This window comes from Petromyzon marinus, chromosome 59 (assembly GCF_048934315.1).
Source record: "Petromyzon marinus isolate PM22_M1 ecotype Great Lakes invasive population chromosome 59, UKy_Petmar_22M1.pri1.0, whole genome shotgun sequence".
Lineage (NCBI taxonomy): Eukaryota > Metazoa > Chordata > Hyperoartia > Petromyzontiformes > Petromyzontidae > Petromyzon > Petromyzon marinus.
The window spans coordinates 6,306,076-6,332,641 of NC_133725.1; the positions used below are offsets into that span (position 1 = coordinate 6,306,076).

Consider the following 26,566-nt stretch of genomic DNA (forward strand, 5'->3'; position numbering starts at 1 on the left):
ATACCAGGCGAGGTAGTTAACATCTAGCCACCGTGATGATGATGAGAGAGACACGCAAACTCTAAATATACAGCAGCAGGCGTCAGGGTCGGGATCGAACCCACGACCTCCTGTATACCAGGCGAGGTAGTTAACATCTCCTAGCCACCGTGATGATGATGAGAGAGACACGCAAACTCCAAATATACAGCAGCAGTAGACGTCAGGGTCGAGATCGAACCCACGACTTCCTGTATACCAGGCGAGGTAGTTAACATCTAGCCACCGTGATGATGATGAGAGAGAGAGAGACACGCAAACTCCAAATATACAGCAGCAGTAGACGTCAGGGTCGAGATCGAACCCACGACCTCCTGTATACCAGGCGAGGTAGTTAACATCTAGCCACCGTGATGATGAGAGAGAGACACGCAAACTCCCAAATATACAGCAACAGTAGACGTCAGGGTCGAGATCGAACCCACGACCTCCTGTATACCAGGCGAGGTAGTTAACATCTAGCCACTGTGATGATGAGAGAGAGAGACACGCAAACTCCAAATATACAGCAGCAGTTGTCAGGGTCGGGGTCGAACCCACGACCTCCTGTATACCAGGCGAGGTAGTTAACATCTCCTAGCCACCGTGATGATGATGAGAGAGAGAGACACGCAAACTCCAAATATACAGCAGCAGTAGACGTCAGGGTCGAGATCGAACCCACGACCTCCTGTATACCGGGCGAGGTAGTTACCATCTCCTAGCCACCGTGATGATGATGAGAGAGAGAGAGACATGCAAACTCCAAATATACAGCAGCAGTAGACGTCAGGGTCGAGATCGAACCCACGACCTCCTGTATACCAGGCGAGGTAGTTAACATCTTCTAGCCACCGTGATGATGATGAAAGAGACACGCAAACTCTAAATATACAGCAGCAGGCGTCAGGGTCGGGATCGAACCCACGACCTCCTGTATACCAGGCGAGGTAGTTAACATCTCCTAGCCACCGTGATGATGATGATGAGAGAGAGAGACACGCAAACTCCAAATATACAGCAGCAGTAGACGTCAGGGTCGAGATCGAACCCACGACCTCCTGTATACCAGGCGAGGTAGTTAACATCTCCTAGCCACCGTGATGATGATGAGAGAGAGAGACACGCAAACTCCAAATATAAAGCAGTAGGCGTCAGGGTCGGGATCGAACCCACGACCTCCTGTATACCAGGCGAGGTAGTTAACATCTCCTAGCCACCGTGATGAAGAGAGAGAGACACGCAAACTCCAAATATACAGCAGCAGCAGACGTCAGGGTCGGGATCGAACCCACGACCTCCTGTATACCAGGCGAGGTAGTTAACATCTCCTAGCCACCGCAGCGTGTTAAACGAGGACTTACTCTATTCCTGCTGGATGCATGCAGCATGAAGAATTCAAAGGTTAAGTGATAAAAACAATCTATGTAGAGACACATAAACATTTACTGAAGGTTACGAATATATTGTGGTCACCAAATTATTTGGGTAGACCTACGTTAAATGAATGTAATAGACACGACAATAACGAAGGCTAGTATTAAAATAATAACCAATAATCACAATTGACACGCAAATATGTACTTTATTAAAAACAAACCAATCAATAAAAGCAATTCACACCAAATAATTAACTCATTAATAATCGCCCCTAATTCCAGTGTCTCAAGCTACAAATTGTAGTACAGTCACGTTGACCTAAATAACCGCCGTGAATTAAATAAATGCGTAATTTTTTTATTGATTAAAAATGATTTAGATTCCAAGGTTTCGAATCGATCGTGGGATTTGGGAGCCAACTCCACGTTCAGAGCGTTTGGCTGATGCTCCTGTTGTTGTGGAATGACTCATGCAGCCCGCTATGGCTCTAGGGTTTGGTGTTACATGTTATTTATGTAGTTTATTGTAAAAAAAATCGGTCACAACCCCTATGATCACTGTTACACTGCATTTATGGCTTCATTTTGGTGATTCCGAAAACGTTTTTTGGTTTGGCCATGTTTGTTTGTTGTAGTACGGAGTTAGACTGATGGCCTTAATCTAAGTTGTCTTGTGGTTGTTGTTGTTGTTGTTTGACTTGCATCCCACTAGGATTTTTGCAAACAGCCTTGGTGTACGGCGCTATTTCAGGAATATTTTGATGTGTTTTTTTCCTGGATTTTCTGTTTGCACAGTCACAGTCACATGATCACTTTAAGATGTTTTTCTTCTTCGTGTTTTTTTGTTTGTTGCGGTTGCACCCGATTCAAGAGCCGAATGCCTCACAGGGCTATACCAAAATAAATGAGACTGAAACTGCTAAGACATTTCCACGTGACGATGACGGTGAAGCCACTTTCGTTGAGCCGCTATAAATTTTTTCATGGGCCGGGGTCGCTTCCGAAAAAAAATATCTGCGCAGCTCAGTGGGGCATTTACCGGGTAAGATAAAAAAAAAATTAGTCGTCTTTTTAAAACACTCTGTGGTCTAAATTTTGATTGAAAGCTTTCGTGACTGCAGTGATTCATATTCTTGGTTCTTTCGGTAAAGTCACGTTGAAGGGAAAGCAATAAAATAATAAAAATACAAAACAATAAAATTCTCACGACGTTTCGACTGCAACACAAGCAGCAATCGTCATCAGGTGTGAAAACCAACGGCAAGAAACATTTCAAAGAAGTGGCGGTTTGCATCAATTTATTTATTTATTTTAAAACGTTTGCGCCACGGAGAGCGATTTGACAGTTTGTTCAGATGGACGAGTCCATCTGCGTTCGGGAGAAAAAGTCGCGTAGGTTTCGAAACAATTACAGATCGCGGCTTTTCGATCGCAACACAAGCAACCGTCGTCGGGAGGACTGTGTTTCTTTCACACCTGACGACGATCGCTTTCGTTGCGACCGAAACTTCGTGATCTATTACACATTTTTCTAACCCACGTGACTTTTACATCATTAGACCTCCTTTGCCAGTACCAAAATGTACGCCTTTTGGCGTCATCTGGTCGAGCACCAATTGGGTCGAGGCTCAAAAGAAAGCCGTCCCTTGGTGTGGACCAAAACCAGTTTCAAGGACAATGCCACATATATTGTCATAGTATGTTTTTTGTTTGCATTTTGGCTGCAGGTATTGTGGTTAATGCAGACATGAATCCTCGTCCAAAAAAAGGTTTCAGTTTTGTTGCCAGAAAAAAAAGGGGAAAACCCCTATTATTATTCCACGTGAATTTACCGAAAGAAACCACAGAATTATGGATTCCTGCAGTCACGAAAGCCTCAAAACAAGATTCTTTTTAAAATAGTTTGTGTAGAAAGTTTTTTTTTTACCTGTGATTTGCTCACCTTGCTTGTACCATTGCACTCCTATCGTTTGTTTGTGTTGCATTCGTTTCTTGTAACGTTCTGAGCCCGTGCCCCTGCTGGACATCTCTAATTAAGAGCTTTATAGCTCACCGGGTTCCTCCGGTACGAACAAAGATTCTGATTCTGATTTCGCGCCCAGAGTTAAAATCGACTCTGAACCTTGTCAAGATTGAATTGGGAATGGAATCCGCTGGGATCGACTCCCCCCCACCCCCTCGCCCCATCCCATCCCAAGGCTCTGTCAAGCGTGCTACGTTGCTCAAACCAAATATGAAGTTCCCTTAGCAGGACCACCTCACGTGTCCACAGCCAGCGTCCATCCCTTCACTCCCCCTCCTTACAATGCCCTTTGAGACCAAAACACGGAGCTCCCTTGCACCTGTAGAGAACTTCCTGTGTGCCTCGTCTTGTTTCATTCGCTCGTGTTTGTGTGACTCTTAAGACGAAGTGGGGAGTGGCGGTGCAGCGGTTAGCGCTACGCTGCGCTGCGAACCTGGCCACCCGGGTTCCAATTGCCGCTCACGGCCAACACCGCTGACGATTATCGACTCAGCCTCAAATGAGTGCCTGGTTGCGGTGTGTAGTAAACATCGCCACTGGGGAGACAAAGGCGGCCGGGCGTGGTGTTGGCCATCCCACCCCCTCGTGTGCCGTGCCGGCCTTCATAGGTGCTCGCTAACAGCACTTGCCCCAACAGTCTGTTACAGGCTACACGGGGGATCTTTGCCGTCGTTAAGACCGAAGGCAAATGAGCGGCGGTGTAGGCGGTCAGCGCTACGCTGCGCTACGAATCCGGACACCCGAGTTCGATTCCTGCTCACGGCCAACACCGGCGACGATCATCTGCCCGGCTCTTTTTCATAAGTGCCCTGGCGATTGCAAACGATAGCTCAACGAAGTGGCTCATCATCATCACGTGGAACTTTATAGCAGCCAAATACTCTAAACGCGTGACGATTACAAATGTGGCAGAAGAAACCGGAGGACCCGGAGAAACATCCAACGCAACCACCACGGGAAGAGAGTGAGAGAGAGAGAGACACACACACACACTCCAAATATACAGCAGCAGCAGGCGTCAAGGGTCGGGATCGAACCCACCACCTCCTGCGTACCAGGCGAGGGAGTTAACATCTCCTAGCCACCGTGATGATGATGAGAGAGAGAGACACACAAACTCCAAATATACAGCAGCAGCAGGCGTCAGGGGTCGGGATCGAACCCACCACCTCCTGCATACCAGGCGAGGGAGTCAACATCTCATAGCCACCGCGGCGGATCTGGAGGGGGCGAGAGCGCGGAGGGGCGATCGTTCAGCCGGCGCACAGCGGCCGCGCCAAGCCTGGCGGAGCCGTCGCAGACGAGTCCTCGGAGGCCGGGCAGTGTCGGGACGGCTCGGGCGGGGGGCTCCACTCGGGTAGGGGTTGCTCTTGCCAGGGGGCCTGGGACGTGGGTGCGGGGGGGGGGGGACGGACAGCACGAGCGCACACGGGTGTCTCACGGTGGTTCTAGCCGCCACGTGATGCTCTAGGCCGGTGGTTCTCAAAGTCTTGTTGGGCCTACGGACCACTGGGCCAGATAAAAACCTTTACGCGGACCACCCAGCCCCCCACTCCTCCTCCCCCCCCAAACCCCCCCCACCCCCCCCCCCCATAACAAAACGCATTCGCTCCTCTCTCTAAATGCAATGCAAAATTACACATATTGCCGGAACATAAAATGTATAGGTATGTTTCTTTTTGACGCAGCTATGAGGTTTGCTTTTAGGGGAGGCATTTACATCTAAGGGTTAGGGTAGTTTACCTAAATCTACAGGACCTTTTTGCTAATATCAAAACAAGAGACGATAGGAATAGGTTTTACCATTTCTGGCAATAAGATGTTCAAACAGACCAAAAAGACACACGCCTATTGAAAGGGATCGTCAATTCTGCATTCGTAGTTGTGGCGAAAATATGCAAACAAAGCATGCTCTGATTATATGTTTACATTTAACCTCATTTTGAAATAACACATCACGAGCAAAAGGATTAAATAACGCACGGAACTACAAAGGTATTCTAACGAACGTCGTTGTTTCTGGATCAACCTGCGCTTGAGTCACAGCCTCTGCGGGAGAAACGGGGAGGGACTGTCGCCGGCCACTCTCTGAGACCCACACTGGGCCAGGCCAATGGGGGCGACCTGGAGGGGACTGTCGCCGGCCACTCTCTGAGACCCACACTGGGCTAGGCCAATGGGGGGGCGACCTGGAGGGACTGTCACAGGCCACTCTCTGAGACCCACACTGGGCTAGGCCAATGGGGGGCGACCTGGAGGGACTGTCATAGGCCACTCTCTGAGACCCACACTGGGCTAGGCCAATGGGGGGCGACCTGGAGGGGACCGTCACGGGCCACTCTCTGAGACCCACACTGGGCTAGGCCAATGGGGGGCGACCTGGAGGGGACCGTCACGGGCCACTCTCTGAGACCCACACTGGGCTAGGCCAATGGGGGGGCGACCTGGAGGGACTGTAACAGGCCACTCTCTGAGACCCACACTGGGCTAGGCCAATGGGGGGCGACCTGGAGGGACTGTCGCCGGCCACTCTCTGAGACCCACACTGGGCTAGGCCAATGGGGAGCGACCTGGAGGGACTGTCACAGGCTACTCTCTGAGACCCACACTGGGCTAGGCCAATGGGGGGCGACCTGGAGGGACCGTCGCCGGCCACTCTCTGAGACCCACACTGGGCTAGGCCAATGGGGGGCGACCTGGAGGGACTGTCACCGGCCACTCTCTGAGACCCACACTGGGCTAGGCCAATGCGGGGGGCGACCTGGAGGGACTGTCACAGGCCACTGTCTGAGGCCCACACTGGGCTAGGCCAATGGGGGGCGATCTGGAGGGACTGTCGCCAGCCACTCTCTGAGACCCACACTGGGCTAGGCCAATGGGGGACGACCTGGAGGGACTGTCGCCGGCCACTCTCTGAGACCCACACTGGGCTAGGCCAATGGGGGGCGACCTGGAGGGGACCGTCACCGGCCACTCTCTGAGACCCACACTGGGCTAGGCCAATGGGGGGTGACCTTGAGGGACTGACGCCGGCCACTCTCTGAGACCCACACTGGGCTAGGCCAATGGGGGGAGGCGGCCTGCGTCCCGTGGAGCCCCCTCGTGGTGGTGTTGTCTAAGCATCGCCTTCTTTTTGCCGCAGGGCTTTGATACAGATGGCAGAGCAAACCCACTGACAGCTCTCACATTCGGATGGGGTCAAGCCAGGAGCCAGCGAGAGTGTCATCGCCGTGATGATGTCTCCTCCCTCGTGTTCCTGGATCGGGGCGTTGCTACTGCGGCCTCTGTTCTCCAGGGCAGCGGTCGGCAACCTGCGGATCCGGAGCCGCATGCGGCGGGCCCTTTGGCTGCCCCCTTTGCGACGATGACGACGACGACGATGAAGCCACTTGGTTGAGCGATCATGTTGCGACGGCCGGGTCGCCTTTGAGGAAGAGCTCAGCGGGGCCTTACCAGGCAAGATTAAAAATAGTCGTCTTTTAAAAAAATAGTTTGTATTTCGAGTTTGAGTCTCTTTCTCCGGTTTTTCACGCCACATTTAGGATCAACGTCACCCGTCCAGGAGTAGTATTTGGCTGCTGCTGCTGCTATAAATGCCCACGTGATGATGATGACGGATGAACCACTTTGTCAAGCTATGCTTGGTGATAGCCAGGTCGCATCTGATAAGGAGCTACACAGGTTCAGTGGGCCTTACCTGGTTATTAACAAAACATTTTTTGAGTAACCCCCCCCCCCCCACCGCTGGGTCTGGTGGGGGAGGGGGGGCAGAACGGGGAGAGGGGGGGTGCCACTCAGTGCCGGATGAAGCTTAGTTGCAGGGCCTGTAGCACATGTTGTTATAAAAGGGCCCCTAAATAAAAAAAAACGTAAATATTAAAACACAATTTTTTTTTTACCTGCATAGCAAAGTCATTGTATTTTTTTCATTTGCTATACAGCCGAATAATACGATAAATCGCTAACCTAAAAAGTCGAGGGCGGTATAACAGCACTATAGTAATAGAGCAAGTGCGGAATCACTGAACCGGAATTGACAGTTCGAAAGCATTTCACGCGCGGGGCCCTCGAAAGTGCGGGGGCCCCCTAGCATACGCAACCCGCTTGTGCCGCGATGATCAATCGGGCACTGGTGCCGCTACTGACCGGGATGCGCTGGCGTGCGGAGGTGTTGCAGTGCAGGTCGATGGGGGCCTGGGCGTAGAGAGCGGCGAGAAGCAGGGCAGCGGAGGCGTCGCGGTCCCACGCCACGCGGGAGTAGCGCTCGGAGACGGGGTCATCCGCACGCGTGCGGCAATGGCCCCTACTGCTGGGGGGGGGGGGGGGGGGTGGTGGTGGTGGGGGAGGGGGGTGACACTCAGCCTGCTGCCCTCCCCCCCACTCTTCCCACACCCCCGATACACACACACACACCGCTCTCCTGCCACGCGCACCCTTACATACACACACGCACACCTGCCACGTGCATCCTTACATACACACGCAGCTGTCACGTGCACACTTACATACACACGCAGCTGTCACGTGCACACTTACATACACACACGCACCTACCACGTGCACCCTTACATACACACACAGCTGTCACGTGCACACTTACATACACACACACCTGTCACGCGCACCCTTACATACACACACACACCTACCACGTGCACCCTTACATACACACGCACCTGCCACGTGCACCCTTACATACGCACACACCTGCCACGTGCACACTTACATACACCTACCACGTGCACCCTTACATACACACGCACCTGCCACGAGCACCCTTACATACACACGCACCTGCCACGAGCACCCTTACATACACACACACCTACCACGTGCACCCTTACATACACACACACCTACCACGTGCACCCTTACATACACACACACACCTGCCACGTGCACCCTTTCATACACACGCACCTACCACGTGCACCCTTACATACACACACACCTACCACATGCACCCTTACATACACACACACCTGTCACGTGCACCCTTACATACACACGCACCTGTCACGTGCACCCTTACATACACATACGCACCTGCCACGCGCACCCTTACATACACACACACACCTGCCACGTGCACCCTTTCATACACACGCACCTACCACATGCACCCTTACATACACACACACCTACCACGTGCACCCTTACATACACACGCACCTGTCACGTGCACCCTTACACACACACGCACCTACCACATGCACCCTTACATACACACACACCTACCACGTGCACCCTTACATACACACACACACACCTACCACGTGCACCCTTACATACACACACACACCTACCACGTGCACCCTTACATACACACACACCTACCACGTGCACCCTTACATACACACACACACCTACCACGTGCACCCTTACATACACACACACACCTACCACGTGCACCCTTACATACACACACCTGTCACGTGCACCCTTACATACACACACACACCTACCATGTGCACCATTACATACACACCTACCACGTGCACCCTTACATACACACACCTGTCACGTGCACCCTTACATACACACGCACCTGTCACGTGCACCCTTACATACACACACACCTACCACGTGCACCCTTACATACACACACACACACCACATGCACCCTTACATACACACACACCTACCACGTGCACCCTTACATACACACGCACCTGTCACGTGCACCCTTACACACACACGCACCTACCACGCGCACCCTTACATACACACACACCTACCACGTGCACCCTTACATACACACACACACCTACCACGTGCACCCTTACATACACACACACACCTACCACGTGCACCCTTACATACACACACACACCTACCACGTGCACCCTTACATACACACACACACCTACCACGTGCACCCTTACATACACACACACCTACCACGTGCACCCTTACATACACACACCTGTAACGTGCACCCTTACATACACACACACACACCTACCACGTGCACCATTACATACACACACACACACCTACCACGTGCACCCTTACATACACACACACCTGTCACGTGCACCCTTACACACACACGCACCTACCACGTGCACCCTTACATACACACACACACCTACCACGTGCACCCTTACATACACACACACCTACCACGTGCACCCTTACATACACACACACCTACCACGTGCACCCTTACATACACACACACCTACCACGTGCACCCTTACATACACACACACCTGCCACGTGCACACTTACATACACACACACACCTACCACGTGCACCCTTACATACACACACACCTACCACGTGCACCCTTACATACACACACACCTGTCACGTGCACCCTTACATACACACACACCTACCACGTGCACACTTACATACACACACACCTACCACGTGCACCCTTACATACACACACACCTACCACGTGCACCCTTACATACACACACACCTGTCACGTGCACCCTTGCATACACACACACCTACCACGTGCACCCTTACATACACACACACCTGTCACGTGCACCCTTACATACACACACACCTACCACGTGCACCCTTACATACACACACACCTTCACGTGCACCCTTACACACACACGCACCTACCACGTGCACCCTTACATACACAAACACCTACCACGTGCCCCCTTACATACACATACACACACACACCTACCACGTGCACCCTTACATACACGCACACACACCTACCACGTGCACCCTTACATACACACACACCTGCCACGTGCACACTTACATACACACACACACCTAACACGTGCACCCTTACATAAACACACACCTGCCACCAGCACCCTTACTACCACACCACAAAGACAAAGGCCCCCCGTATAGTCTTCAGAGACTATTGGGGCAAGTGCTGTTAGTGAGCACCACCACCATCCACGTGGTGCCGTCCCCCTTGTGTGTCGCCAGCCGCGTGACCTCGCGTTTCCCCCTCGCATGCCAGAGTTGCCCCTCGTGTACCCCCCTCGTGTCCCCCCCCCCGTGCCCCCCCTCCCCATGTGCCCCTCCCTCGTTACCTCCCTCGTGTCACCCCCCCTGTGCCCCCCCCTCGTGTTCTCCCCTCGTCCCCCCCCCCCGGCCCCCCACCGCTCGAGGAAGGAGAAGAAAGCGGCGAGGGGGCGGCCGCTGACGTCACTCTTGCACAGCTCGAGTGGCGAGGGCGGGTAGTAGTGCACGTAGTTGACGCACATCTCCTGCTCGATGGACAGCCCGCCCTGCCACGGGGCGGGGGGCAAGGACACACGTGTCACACACACACGTGTCACACACACACACACGTGTCACCCACGGACGTAGCGTCACACACACACACACGTGTCACACACACACACACGTGTCACCCACGGACGCGCGTCACACACACACACACGTGTCACACACACACACGTGTCACACACGGACGCGCGTCACACACACACACTCGTGTCACACGCGTCACACACACACACGTCACACACACGTTACACACACACGCACGTCACGCACGCACGTCACACACGCACGCGTGTCACACACGTGGCACTCACACACACGTCACACGCACGTCACACACACACACACACGTGTCACACACACACACACGTCACACACACACACACGTCACACGCACGTCACACACACATACGTCACACACAAAGGTCACACACACGTGTCACACACACACGTCACACACACGCACGTCACACACGCACGCGTGTCACACACGCAAACGTGTCACACACGCAAACGTATCACACACACACACGTGGGACTCACACACGTCACACACGCACGTCACACACACACGTGTCACACACACACACGCGTGTCACACACACACGTGTCTCACACACACACGTGTCACACACACACACACGTCACACACACGCACGTCACACACGCACGTCACACACGCACACGTGTCACACACACGTGGCACTCACACACACGTCACACACGCACGTCACACACACGCACACGTGTCACACACGTGGCACTCACACACACGTCACACACACACACGTGTCACACACACACACACGTGTCACACACAGGCACGCGTGCGCGAGCGAGCGAGGTGAGGAGTCTCCGCTCACCACGGTCACCGAGCGCCTGTCCTCCGTGTTGTAGGTGCACGTCGTGACCAGCAGATCGCCCTGTGGCAGCGCACGTGGTGAGGGGGGGGGGTGAGGAGTCGGTGAGCACTGGGCCACGTGGGCGCAGGGTGAGCGAGGCACTGAGAGGTGAGGAGTTAAGGGTGACGGGTGAGTGTGAAGGGTGAGGAGGAGGAGGCGGGGGGTTATGTAGCGGGTGGTGAGTGAGGGGTGAGGAGGGAGTGAGGGGTGAGGAGGGAGTGAGTGGTGAGGAGGGGGTGAGTGGTGAGGAGGGAGTGAGGGGTGAGGAGGGGGTGAGTGGTGAGGAGGGAGTGAGTGGTGACGTCACTCACCGGCAGCACGAGTAGCGGTGGGGCCAGGGGTCGGATCTCCTGGGAAGGGAATAGGGTCAGAGGTCATTGAGCAAGGTTTAGAGCCTGCCCCTCGCCCTGCCCCTCATCCCCTAGCCCTGCCCCTAGCCCTGCCCCTCATCCCCTAGCCCTGCCCCTCATCCCCTAGCCCTGCCCCTCATCCCCTAGCCCTGCCCCTCATCCCCTAGCCCTGCCCCTCATCCACCTAGCCCTGCCCCTCATCCACCTAGCCCCGATCTCTGTGGCTATTATCTCGGCAGCGTGCCTGGGGTTGTGTGCGGGCACCTGCAGGCTGGCGCTGAAGTGGGGGTCCGCGTTGAGGACGTGCGGCTCGCCGGTGCCGTTGCGCAGGAGCCACGTGCTCACCGCCACGCCCGCCAGGTGCGTGTGGAGCTGGCTGGCGAACACGTGCACCCCGCCACGTGGCAGCGCCTGCGGGGAAGCCGCCACGCGAAGAGGGGGGCCACCGTCACGCCAAGAAGGGGGCCACCGCGAGGCTCAACCACGCACCGCGTCAACCCCCCGCGGTTTTCTACCCGACGTGTTCTCGTGCAAGGGACATTTCAGTCTGCAGGTCCGTACGGCGTAACAGCCGTTTCAGTACGGGCAAACACAAAATATGTGTTTGTGTTTATCCCTTGTGATGGGACTTTGCAGCAGGAACGTTGAGATGTATGAGGGGCACGGGGGTGACCAATGAGGCGTGAATTGGTCTGTACTAAGGCAGCGCACTGATAAGGGGTTCACATGTATGCGTCCTTAGCTCAAGAATCCCTCGCTGTGCCCTCGTGTCTCCGTGACCACGCGTCTCTCTCTCCGTGACCCCACGTGACCCCGCGTCTCTCTCACCCCGTAACCCCCTGTGACCCCACTTCACTCTCTCCCCGTGACCCCCCGTGACCCCACTTCACTCTCTCCCCGTGACCCCACTTTACTCTCTCCCCGTGACCCCCGTGACCCCACTTCACTCTCTCCCCGTGACCCCACTTTACTCTCTCCCCGTGACCCCCGTGACCCCACTTCACTCTCTCCCCGTGACCCCTCGTGACCCCACTTCACTCTCTCCCCGTGACCCCTCGTGACCCCACTACACTCTCTCCCCGTGACCCCTCGTGACCCCACTACACTCTCTCCCCGTGACCCCCCGTGACCCCACTTCACTCTCTCCCCGTGACCCCCGTGACCCCACTTCACTCTCTCCCCGTGACCCCTCGTGACCCAACTTCACTCTCTCCCCGTGACCCCTCGTGACCCCACTACACTCTCTCCCCGTGACCCCTCGTGACCCCACTACACTCTCTCCCCGTGACCCCCCGTGACCCCACTACACTCTCTCCCCGTGACCCCTCGTGACCCCACTACACTCTCTCCCCGTGACCCCCTGTGACCCCATTTTACTCTCTCCCCGTGACCCCTCGTGACCCCACTTCACTCTCTCCCCGTGACCCCTCGTGACCCCACTACACTCTCTCCCCGTGACCCCCCGTGACCCCACTATACTCTCTCCCCGTGACCCCTCGTGACCCCACTTCACTCTCTTCCCGTGACCCCCCCGTGACCCCCGTGACCCCACTACACTCTCTCCCCGTGACCCCCCCGTGACCCCACTTCACTCTCTTCCCGTGACCCCCCCGTGACCCCACTTCACTCTCTTCCCGTGACCCCCCCGTGACCCCACTTCACTCTCTCCCCGTGACGCCACGTGACCCCACTACACTCTCTCCCCGTGACCCCCCGTGACCCCACTTCACTCTCTCCCCGTGACCCCACTTCACTCTCTCCCCGTGACCCCACTTCACTCTCTCCCCGTGACCCTACCTCACTCTCTCCCCGTGACCCCCCGTGACCCCCCGTGGCCCCACTTCACTCTCTCCTCGTGACCCCCCATGACCCCACTTCACTCCCCCCCCCCCCTCGCCTGGCGCGTGCACCCCGAGGGGCAGTATCCGGTGAGCTGAAAGTGGCGCTGAGCGGGCGGCACGGCCATTTGGGCCGAGTAGACGAGGCCCAGCTCCATGACGGCGGCGTCGTTGGCACGGAGATGCTCCGTGTAGTGCAGGCGCATGCCGGAGCTGTCCACGCGCCCTGCCCGCAAACACACCACCGCTCACTCACCTAGTCACTCACTCACCTAGTCACTTACTCACCTAGTCACTCACTCACTCACTCACCTAGTCACACACTCACCTAGTCACACACTCCCGAACTTACATAGTCACTCACTCACTCACTCACCTAGTCACTCACTCACTCACCTAGTCACTCACTCACCTAGTGACTCACCTAGTCACTCAGTCACCTAGTCACTCACTCACTCACGCATCTAGTCATTCACTCACCTAGTCACTCACCTAGTCACTAACCTAGTCACTTACTCACCTAGTCACTCACTCACCTAGTCACTCACTCACCTAGTCACTCACCTAGTCACTCACTCACCTAGTCACACACTCACCTAGTCAGTCACTCACTCACTCACCTAGTCACTCACTCACCTAGTCACTTACTCACCTAGTCACTCACTCACTCACTCACCTAGTCACACACTCACCTAGTGACACACTCCCGAACTTACATAGTCACTCACTCACTCACCTAGTCACTCACTCACTCACTCACCTAGTCACTCACTCACCTAGTCACTCACCTAGTCACTCAGTCACCTAGTCACTCACTCACTCACGCATCTAGTCATTCACTCACCTAGTCACTCACCTAGTCACTAACCTAGTCACTTACTCACCTAGTCACTCACTCACCTAGTAACTCACTCACCTAGTCACTCACCTAGTCACTCACTCACCTAGTCACACACTCACCTAGTCAGTCACTCACTCACTCACCTAGTCACTCACTCACCTAGTCACTTACTCACCTAGTCACTCACTCACTCACCTAGTCACACACTCACCTAGTCACACACTCCCTCACTTACATAGTCACTCACGCACTCACTCACCTAGTCACTCACTCACTCATTCACCTAGTCACTCACTCACCTAGTCACTCACCTAGTCACTCAGTCACCTAGTCACTCACTCACTCATCTAGTCACTCACTCACCTAGTCACTCACCTAGTCACTCACCTAGTCACTTACTCACCTAGTCACTCACTCACTCACCTAGTCACTCACTCACCTAGTCACTCACCTAGTCACTCACTCACCTAGTCACACATTTACCTAGTCACTCACTAACCTAGTCACTCACTCACCTAGTCACACACTCACTCACCTAGTCACTCACTCACCTAGTCACACACTCACCTAGTCACTCACTCACTCACCTAGTCACACACTTACCTAGTCACTCACTCACCTAGTCACTCACTCACCTAGTCAGTCACTCACTCACCTAGTCACTCACTCACCTAGTCACACACTCACCTAGTCACTCACTCACCTAGTCACACACTCACCTAGTCACACACTCACTCACCTAGTCACTCACTCACATAGCCACACACTCACCTAGTCACACACTCACTCACCTAGTCACTCACTCACCTAGTCACTCACTCACCTAGTCACACACTTACCTAGTCACTCACTTACCTAGTCACTCACTCACCTAGTCACACACTCACTCACTCATCTAGTCACTCACTCATCTAGTCACTCACTCACCTAGTCATACACTCACCTAGTCACTCACCTAGTCACTCACTCACCTAGTCACTCACTCACCTAGTCATTCACTCACCTAGTCACACACTCACTCACCTAGTCACTCACTCACCTAGTCACACACTCACCTAGTCACTCACTCACTCACCTAGTCACACACTCACCTAGTCACTCACTCACCTAGTCACTCACGCACCTAGTCACTCACCTAGTCACTCACTCACCTAGTCACACACTCACCTAGTCACTCACTCACCTAGTCACACACTTACTCACCTAGTCACTCACTCACTCACCTAGTCACTCACTCATCTAGTCACTCACTCACCTAGTCATACACTCACCTAGTCACTCACTCACCTAGTCACACACTCATTCAGCTAGTCACTCACTAACTCACCTAGTCACTCACTCATCTAGTCACTCACTCACCTAGTCAAACACTCACCTAGTCAGACACTCACTCACTCACCTAGTCACTTACTCACCTAGTCACACACTCACCTAGTCACACACTCACTCACCTAGTCACTCACTCACCTAGTCACACACTCACCTAGTCACTCACTCACCTAGTCACTCACTCACCTAGTCGCACACTCACTCACTCACCTAGTCACTCACTCACCTAGTCACTCACTCACTCACCTAGTCACACACTCACCTAGTCACACACTCACCTAGTCACTCACTCACCTAGTCACTCACCTAGTCACACACTCACTCACTCACCTAGTCACTCACTCATCTAGTCACTCACTCACCTAGTCACACACTCACCTAGTCACTCACCTAGTCACTCACCTAGTCACTCACATAGTCACTCACTTACCTAGTCACACACTCACCTAGTCACTCACTCACCTAGTCACACACTCACTCACCTAGTCACTCACTCACCTAGTCACTCACTCACCTAGTCACTCACTCACCTAGTCACACACTCACTCACCTAGTCACTCACCTAGTAACTCACTTACCTAGTCACACACTCACCTAGTCACACACCCACCTAGTCATACACTCACTCACTCACCTAGTCACTCACTCACCTAGTCACACACTCACCTAGTCACACACTCACTCACTCACCTAGTCACACACTCACTAGTCACTCACTCACCTAGTCACACACTCACCTGGTCAGTCACTCACTCATTCACCTAGTCACACACTCACCTAGTCACTCACTCACCTAGTCCCACACTCACCTAGTCACTCACTCACCTAGTCAGACACTCACCTAGTCACTCACTTACCTAGTCACACACTCACCTAGTCACACACTCACCTAGTCACTCACTCACCTAGTCACACACTCACCTAGTCACTCACTCACCTAGTCACTCACTTACCTAGTCACTCACTCACCTAGTCACACACTTACTCACTCACCTAGTCACTCACTCACCTAGTCACTCACTCACCTAGTCACTCACTCACCTAGTCACTCACTCACTCACTCACCTAGTCACTCACTCACCTAGTCACACACTCACCTAGTCACTCACTCACTCACCTAGTCACACACTCACCTAGTCACTCACTCACCTAGTCACTCACTCACCTAGTCACTCACATAGTCACTCACTCACCTAGTCACACACTTACTCACCTAGTCACTCACTCATCTTGTCACTCACTCACCTAGTCACACACTCACCTAGTCACTCACTCACCTAGTCACACACTCACTCACCTAGTCACTCACTAACTCACCTAGTCACTCACTCATCTAGTCACTCACTCACCTAGTCAAACACTCACCTAGTCAGACACTCACTCACTCACCTAGTCACTTACTCACCTAGTCACTCACTCACCTAGTCACACACTTACTCACCTAGTCACTCACTCATCTAGTCACTCACTCACCTAGTCACACACTCACCTAGTCACTCACTCACCTAGTCACACACTCACTCATCTAGTCACTCACTAACTCACCTAGTCACTCACTCATCTAGTAACTCACTCACCTAGTCAAACACTCACCTAGTCAGACACTCACTCACCCACCTAGTCACTCACTCACCTAGTCACTCACTCACCTAGTCACACACTTACTCACCTAGTCACTCACTCATCTAGTCACTCACTCACCTAGTCACACACTCACCTAGTCACTCACTCACCTAGTCACACACTCACTCATCTAGTCACTCACTAACTCACCTAGTCACTCACTCATCTAGTAACTCACTCACCTAGTCAAACACTCACCTAGTCAGACACTCACTCACCCACCTAGTCACTCACTCACCTAGTCACTCACTCACCTAGTCACACACTCACCTAGTCCCTCACTCACCTAGTCACTCACTCACCTAATCACACACTCACCTAGTCACTCAGTCACCTAGTCACTCACCTAGTCACTCACCTAGTCACTCACTTACCTAGTCACACACTCACCTAGTCACTCACTCACCTAGTCACACACTCACTCACCTAGTCACTCACTCACCTAGTCACTCACTCACCTAGTCACACACTCACTCACCTAGTCACTCAACTAGTAACTCACTTACCTAGTCACACACTCACCTAGTCACACACCAACCTAGTCACACACTCACCGAGTCACACACTCACCTAGTCATACACTCACTCACTCACCTAGTCACACACTCACCTGGTCAGTCACTCACTCATTCACCTAGTCACACACCCACCTAGTCACTCACTCACCTAGTCCCACACTCACCTAGTCACACACTCACCTAGTCACTCACTCACCTAGTCCCACACTCACCTAGTCACTCACTCACCTAGTCAGACACTCACCTAGTCACTCACTTACCTAGTCACACACTCACCTAGTCACACACTCACTCACTCACCTAGTAACACACTCACCTAGTCACTCACTCACCTAGTCACACACTCACCTAGTCAGTCACTCACTCATTCACCTAGTCACACACTCACCTACTCACTCACTCACTCACCTAGTCACACACTCATCTAGTCACTCACTCACCTAGTCACACACTCACCTAGTCACTCACTCACCTCGTCACTCACTCACCTAGTCACACACTCACCTAGTCACTCACTCACCTAGTCACTCACCTAGTCACTCACCTAGTCACTCACTTACCTAGTCACACACTCACCTAGTCACTCACTCACCTAGTCACACACTCACTCACCTAGTCACTCACTCAACTAGTCACTCACTCACCTAGTCACTCACTCATCTAGTCACACATTCACTCACCTAGTCACTCACCTAGTCACTCACCTAGTCACACACTCACCTAGTCACACACCCACCTAGTCACACACTCACTGAGTCACACACTCACCTAGTCATACACTCACTCACTAACCTAGTCACTTACTCACCTAGTCACTCACTCACCTAGTCACTCACTCACCTAGTCACTCACCTAGTCACTCACTCACCTAGTCACACACTCACCTAGTCAGTCACTCACTCACTCACCTAGTCACTCACTCACCTAGTCACTTACTCACCTAGTCACTCACTCACTCACCTAGTCACACACTCACCTAGTGACACACTCCCGAACTTACATAGTCACTCACTCACTCACCTAGTCACTCACTCACTCACTCACTCACTCACCTAGTCACTCACTCACCTAGTCACTCACCTAGTCACTCAGTCACCTAGTCACTCACTCACTCACGCATCTAGTCATTCACTCACCTAGTCACTCACCTAGTCACTAACCTAGTCACTTACTCACTAGTCACTCACTCACCTAGTAACTCACTCACCTAGTCACTCACCTAGTCACTCACTCACCTAGTCACACACTCACCTAGTCAGTCACTCACTCACTCACCTAGTCACTCACTCACCTAGTCACTTACTCACCTAGTCACTCACTCACTCACCTAGTCACACACTCACCTAGTCACACACTCCCTCACTTACATAGTCACTCACGCACTCACTCACCTAGTCACTCACTCACTCATTCACCTAGTCACTCACTCACCTAGTCACTCACCTAGTCACTCAGTCACCTAGTCACTCACTCACTCATCTAGTCACTCACTCACCTAGTCACTCACCTAGTCACTCACCTAGTCACTTACTCACCTAGTCACTCACTCACTCACCTAGTCACTCACTCACCTAGTCACTCACCTAGTCACTCACTCACCTAGTCACACATTTACCTAGTCACTCACTAACCTAGTCACTCACTCACCTAGTCACACACTCACTCACCTAGTCACTCACTCACCTAGTCACACACTTACCTAGTCACTCACTCACCTAGTCACTCACTCACCTAGTCAGTCACTCACTCACCTAGTCACTCACTCACCTAGTCACACACTCACCTAGTCACTCACTCACCTAGTCACACACTCACCTAGTCACACACTCACTCACCTAGTCACTCACTCACATAACCACACACTCACCTAGTCACACACTCACTCACCTAGTCACTCACTCACCTAGTCACTCACTCACCTAGTCACACACTTACCTAGTCACTCACTTACCTAGTCACTCACTCACCTAGTCACACACTCACTCACTCATCTAGTCACTCACTCATCTAGTCACTCACTCACCTAGTCATACACTCACCTAGTCACTCACCTAGTCACTCACTCACCTAGTCACACACTCACCTAGTCACTCACTCACCTAGTCACACACTCACCTAGTCGCTCACTCACCTAGTCACTCACTCACCTAGTCACACACTTACTCACTCACCTAGTCACTCACTCACCTAGTCACTCACTCACCTAGTCATTCACTCACCTAGTCACTCACTCACTCACCTAGTCACTCACTCACCTAGTCACACACTCACCTAGTCACTCACTCACTCACCTAGTCACACACTCACCTAGTCACTCACTCACCTAGTCACTCACGCACCTAGTCACTCACCTAGTCACTCACTCACCTAGTCACACACTCACCTAGTCACTCACTCACCTAGTCACACACTTACTCACCTAGTCACTCACTCACTCACCTAGTCACTCACTCATCTAGTCACTCACTCACCTAGTCATACACTCACCTAGTCACTCACTCACCTAGTCACACACTCATTCAGCTAGTCACTCACTAACTCACCTAGTCACTCACTCATCTAGTCACTCACTCACCTAGTCAAACACTCACCTAGTCAGACACTCACTCACTCACCTAGTCACTTACTCACCTAGTCACACACTCACCTAGTCACACACTCACTCACCTAGTCACTCACTCACCTAGTCACACACTCACCTAGTCACTCACTCACCTAGTCACTCACTCACCTAGTCGCACACTCACTCACTCACCTAGTCACTCACTAACCTAGTCACTCACTCACTCACCTAGTCACACACTCACCTAGTCACACACTCACCTAGTCACTCACTCACCTAGTCACTCACCTAGTCACACACTCACTCACTCACCTAGTCACTCACTCATCTAGTCACTCACTCACCTAGTCACACACTCACCTAGTCACTCACCTAGTCACTCACCTAGTCACTCACATAGTCACTCACTTACCTAGTCACACACTCACCTAGTCACTCACTCACCTAGTCACACACTCACTCACCTAGTCACTCACTCACCTAGTCACTCACTCACCTAGTCACTCACTCACCTAGTCACACACTCACTCACCTAGTCACTCACCTAGTAACTCACTTACCTAGTCACACACTCACCTAGTCACACACCCACCTAGTCATACACTCACTCACTCACCTAGTCACTCACTCACCTAGTCACACACTCACCTAGTCACACACTCACTCACTCACCTAGTCACACACTCACTAGTCACTCACTCACCTAGTCACACACTCACCTGGTCAGTCACTCACTCATTCACCTAGTCACACACTCACCTAGTCACTCACTCACCTAGTCCCACACTCACCTAGTCACTCACTCATCTAGTCAGACACTCACCTAGTCACTCACTTACCTAGTCACACACTCACCTAGTCACACACTCACCTAGTCACTCACTCACCTAGTCACACACTCACCTAGTCACTCACTCACCTAGTCACTTACTTACCTAGTCACTCACTCACCTAGTCACACACTTACTCACTCACCTAGTCACTCACTCACCTAGTCACTCACTCACCTAGTCACTCACTCACCTAGTCACTCACTCACTCACTCACCTAGTCACTCACTCACCTAGTCACACACTCACCTAGTCACTCACTCACTCACCTAGTCACACACTCACCTAGTCACTCACTCACCTAGTCACTCACTCACCTAGTCACTCACATAGTCACTCACTCACCTAGTCACACACTTACTCACCTAGTCACTCACTCATCTTGTCACTCACTCACCTAGTCACACACTCACCTAGTCACTCACTCACCTAGTCACACACTCACTCACCTAGTCACTCACTAACTCACCTAGTCACTCACTCATCTAGTCACTCACTCACCTAGTCAAACACTCACCTAGTCAGACACTCACTCACTCACCTAGTCACTTACTCACCTAGTCACTCACTCACCTAGTCACACACTTACTCACCTAGTCACTCACTCATCTAGTCACTCACTCACCTAGTCACACACTCACCTAGTCACTCACTCACCTAGTCACACACTCACTCATCTAGTCACTCACTAACTCACCTAGTCACTCACTCATCTAGTAACTCACTCACCTAGTCAAACACTCACCTAGTCAGACACTCACTCACCCACCTAGTCACTCACTCACCTAGTCACTCACTCACCTAGTCACACACTCACCTAGTCCCTCACTCACCTAGTCACTCACTCACCTAATCACACACTCACCTAGTCACTCAGTCACCTAGTCACTCACCTAGTCACTCACCTAGTCACTCACTTACCTAGTCACACACTCACCTAGTCACTCACTCACCTAGTCACACACTCACTCACCTAGTCACTCACTCACCTAGTCACTCACTCACCTAGTCACACACTCACTCACCTAGTCACTCAACTAGTAACTCACTTACCTAGTCACACACTCACCTAGTCACACACCAACCTAGTCACACACTCACCGAGTCACACACTCACCTAGTCATACACTCACTCACTCACCTAGTCACTCACTCACCTAGTCACACACTCACCTAGTCACACACTCACTCACTCACCTAGTCACACACTCACTAGTCACTCACTCACCTAGTCACACACTCACCTGGTCAGTCACTCACTCATTCACCTAGTCACACACCCACCTAGTCACTCACTCACCTAGTCCCACACTCACCTAGTCACACACTCACCTAGTCACTCACTCACCTAGTCCCACACTCACCTAGTCACTCACTCACCTAGTCAGACACTCACCTAGTCACTCACTTACCTAGTCACACACTCACCTAGTCACACACTCACTCACTCACCTAGTAACACACTCACCTAGTCACTCACTCACCTAGTCACACACTCACCTAGTCAGTCACTCACTCATTCACCTAGTCACACACTCACCTACTCACTCACTCACTCACCTAGTCACACACTCATCTAGTCACTCACTCACCTAGTCACACACTCACCTAGTCACTCACTCACCTCGTCACTCACTCACCTAGTCACACACTCACCTAGTCACTCACTCACCTAGTCACTCACCTAGTCACTCACCTAGTCACTCACTTACCTAGTCACACACTCACCTAGTCACTCACTCACCTAGTCACACACTCACTCACCTAGTCACTCACTCACCTAGTCACTCACTCACCTAGTCACTCACTCATCTAGTCACACATTCACTCACCTAGTCACTCACCTAGTCACTCACCTAGTCACACACTCACCTAGTCACACACCCACCTAGTCACACACTCACTGAGTCACACACTCACCTAGTCATACACTCACTCACTCACTCACCTAGTCACTCACTCACCTAGTCATACACTCACCTAGTTACACACTCACTCACTCACTCACCTAGTCACACACTCATTAGTCACTCACTCACCTAGTCACACACTCACCTAGTCAGTCACTCACTCATTCACCTAGTCACACACTCACCTAGTCACTCACTCACCTAGTCCCACACTCACCTAGTCACTCACTCACCAGGTCACACACTCACCTAGTCACTCACTCACCTCGTCACTCACTCACCTAGTCACACACTCACCTAGTCACTCACTCACCTAGTCACTCACCTAGTCACTCACCTAGTCACTCACTTACCTAGTCACACACTCACCTAGTCACTCACTCACCTAGTCACACACTCACTCACCAAGTCACTCACTCACCTAGTCACTCACTCACCTAGTCACTCACTCATCTAGTCACACACTCACTCACCTAGTCACTCACCTAGTCACTCACCTAGTCACACACTCACCTAGTCACACACCCACCTAGTCACACACTCACTGAGTCACACACTCACTCACTCACCTAGTCACACACTCACTAGTCACTCACTCACCTAGTCACACACTCACCTAGTCAGTAACTCACTCATTCACCTAGTCACACACTCACCTAGTCACTCACTCACCTAGTCCCACACTCACCTAGTCACTCACTCACCTAGTCAGACACTCACCTAGTCACTCACTCACCTAGTCACACACTCACCTAGTCACACACTCACTCACTCACCTAGTCACACACTCACCTAGTCACTCACTCACCTAGTCACACACTCACCTAGTCAGTCACTCACTCATTCACCTAGTCACACACTCACCTAGTCACTCACTCACCTAGTCACACACTCACCTACTCACTCACTCACTCACCTAGTCACACACTCACCTAGTCACACACTCACCTAGTCACTCACTCACCTAGTCATACACTCACCTAGTCACTCACTCACCTAGTCACACGCTCACCTAGTCACTCACTCACCTAGTCACTCACTCACCTAGTCACTCACTCACCTAGTCACCCACGCACCCACTCACTAGCTCACCTACTCACGCCCTCAGGAGTGTAATGGAGTGCGATGGAGTGTGTTTGGCTCGCACCGGACAGCCGGCCCGGGTTGTGGTAGTGAATCTCCAGGCGCAGCAGCGGCGATGATCCAGGACCACCGATCGGTAACCCCGCCTCATCGGGGTACGTGAACGGCTGCACAATCATCGAAAACATCACCAACATCACCGCCGCCACCACCATCATCATTAATGCCATAATCATCACCATTATCACCACCAACGTCACCAATTACATCCCCGTTATTAGCATCATCACGGCCTCCATCAACAAGCACCATCATCTTCACCTCCATCATCACCAATAACATCAACATCACCACCACCATTACGAAGACTATAACAGTCCTTCATATAATGGTCCCCACAACATCATCATTTTCTACCCCCTACACGCTGATGTCAATCACTGCACATGGTTGACCGGAAGTAACCCCGAAGTAGGAAGATAGGGGATTGGTGGATGGAGATGAGGAGACATCGATCAGGTGGGGGGGGGGGCGGGGCTGTGGCTGTTGGGAGAAAAGGGGACATCGGCAGGAGTGACGGTATAGGAGAGAGCTGTGGATGAAGAAGGGAACTGTAGATGAAGGAGAGAGCTGTAGATGAAGGAGAGAGCTGTTTTTGAAGGATGGAGCTGTGGATTAAGGAGCGAGCTGTAGATGAAGGAGATAGCTGTTGATGAAGGAGAGAGCTGTTGGTGAAGGAGGGAGGTGTGGATGAAGGAGCAAGCTGTAGATGGAGAGAGCTGTGGATATAGAGAGAGCTGTGGATGAAGGATGGAGCTGTGGATGAAGGCGGGAGCTGTGGATGAAGGAGGGAGCTGTGGATGAAGGAGAAAGCTGTGGATGAAGGAGTGAGCTGTAGATGAAGGAGAGAGCTTGGATTGAGGAGCGAGCTGTAGATGAAGGAGAGAGCTGTAGATGAAGGAGAGAGCTGTGGATGAACGAGGGAGCTGTGGATGAAGGAGAGAGCTGTCGATGAAGGAGGGAGCTGTGGATGAAGGAGCGAGCTGTAGATAAAGGAGCGAGCTGTAGATGAAGGAGGGAGCTGTGGATGAAGGAGCGAGCTGTATATGAAGGAGAGAGCTGTGGATGAAGGAGAGAGCTGTCGATGAAGGAGGGAGCTGTGGATGAAGGAGGGAGCTATGTGTGACTGAGGTGGATTAAAGGGAATGGAACCTGTGTCTGTCCTCCATGCGTTGGTAACCAAAACGTTCGCACAAGATCATGATTATCACCATCAACAACCACCAACAATAACGCCACCATCGTCACGACTGTAACGGCCTCATAAGGGCACCGCTGGACTTGAGGGCGCCTAACTTCACCACTTCCCACTTTGCCCAATGCTCGTTCTCAGCACGTGCTGAGAATGCCCGTGTGCAGGGGTCAGCGACCTGCGCATACGGTGGTTCTTTAAGTACCGCGCTTTGTGACGTTATTTTTTAAGGCACCACCACCGGTCTCGTGTTCACGCGGGTGTCAATGTTTAACAACAATTTGAAAGCGAAGTAACCTCTAAGGGGGTGCCGGTGCCTCAATTGTTTTGTTGTTTGTTGTCAGGGATGCTCCAGGTACAAACTCTCCCGGTCCGTTCAAGTGTTACATTTTTGTGGTGAAAATGGCAGCGCCTTTCCATCAGCCGAAGTTACAGAGGCCTGGTCGCCCCGTGGCCAGCCTGGCGCTCGCCTTGAAGGTGCCCTTCTTGGCTTGGACCGGGTCACCTGGGGTCTCCGGGTTGGTGCGCCGTCCCAAACTATTTGAGTCAGATTAGTCGATAGTTTTTGTGCAACTATAAGCAAACGTTGAAGTTGTATGGGGCCCGGAGCTTGTTCAAATCTGCTAAAGGCGCTGTGCGCCATTTGAGAGGGTTCCGTGTTTGACGTAACTTTTAACAGATGTGATTTGTTACTTTGAACTGGTGTGAGCCCACCATGCCTTCTCCGCGTAGATAGTTGATGCAAGGGAATTTTCCATAGTTGCTATGAGTAATTTGGTTCCAAATGAATCATTATTCATTTAAGCAACGTGATGACTAGTTAACACGTCAGAAGTTACTATTTGACATTGCCACCCCCCCCACCCACCCCCATTTGCATCT

General features: G+C 52.3%; 1 protein-coding gene across 1 annotated transcript in view; it reads right to left on the reverse strand.

Moving 5' to 3' along the window:
- Positions 1-1,583: 1,583 nt before the first annotated feature.
- The window catches only part of DBH (dopamine beta-hydroxylase), a 38,321-nt gene continuing 13,338 nt past the window's right edge, over positions 1,584-26,566 (reverse strand). Inside the window, exons 5-12 of the mRNA XM_032976431.2 lie at positions 24,497-24,599; positions 13,795-13,961; positions 12,162-12,308; positions 11,859-11,897; positions 11,509-11,568; positions 10,520-10,647; positions 7,567-7,726; positions 1,584-4,802 (exon numbers count right to left, since the gene is read on the reverse strand). Of these exons, the coding sequence (XP_032832322.2) occupies positions 4,674-4,802; positions 7,567-7,726; positions 10,520-10,647; positions 11,509-11,568; positions 11,859-11,897; positions 12,162-12,308; positions 13,795-13,961; positions 24,497-24,599 (933 nt within the window). The 3' untranslated portion in view covers positions 1,584-4,673. The remainder of the gene's footprint in view (positions 4,803-7,566; positions 7,727-10,519; positions 10,648-11,508; positions 11,569-11,858; positions 11,898-12,161; positions 12,309-13,794; positions 13,962-24,496; positions 24,600-26,566) is intronic.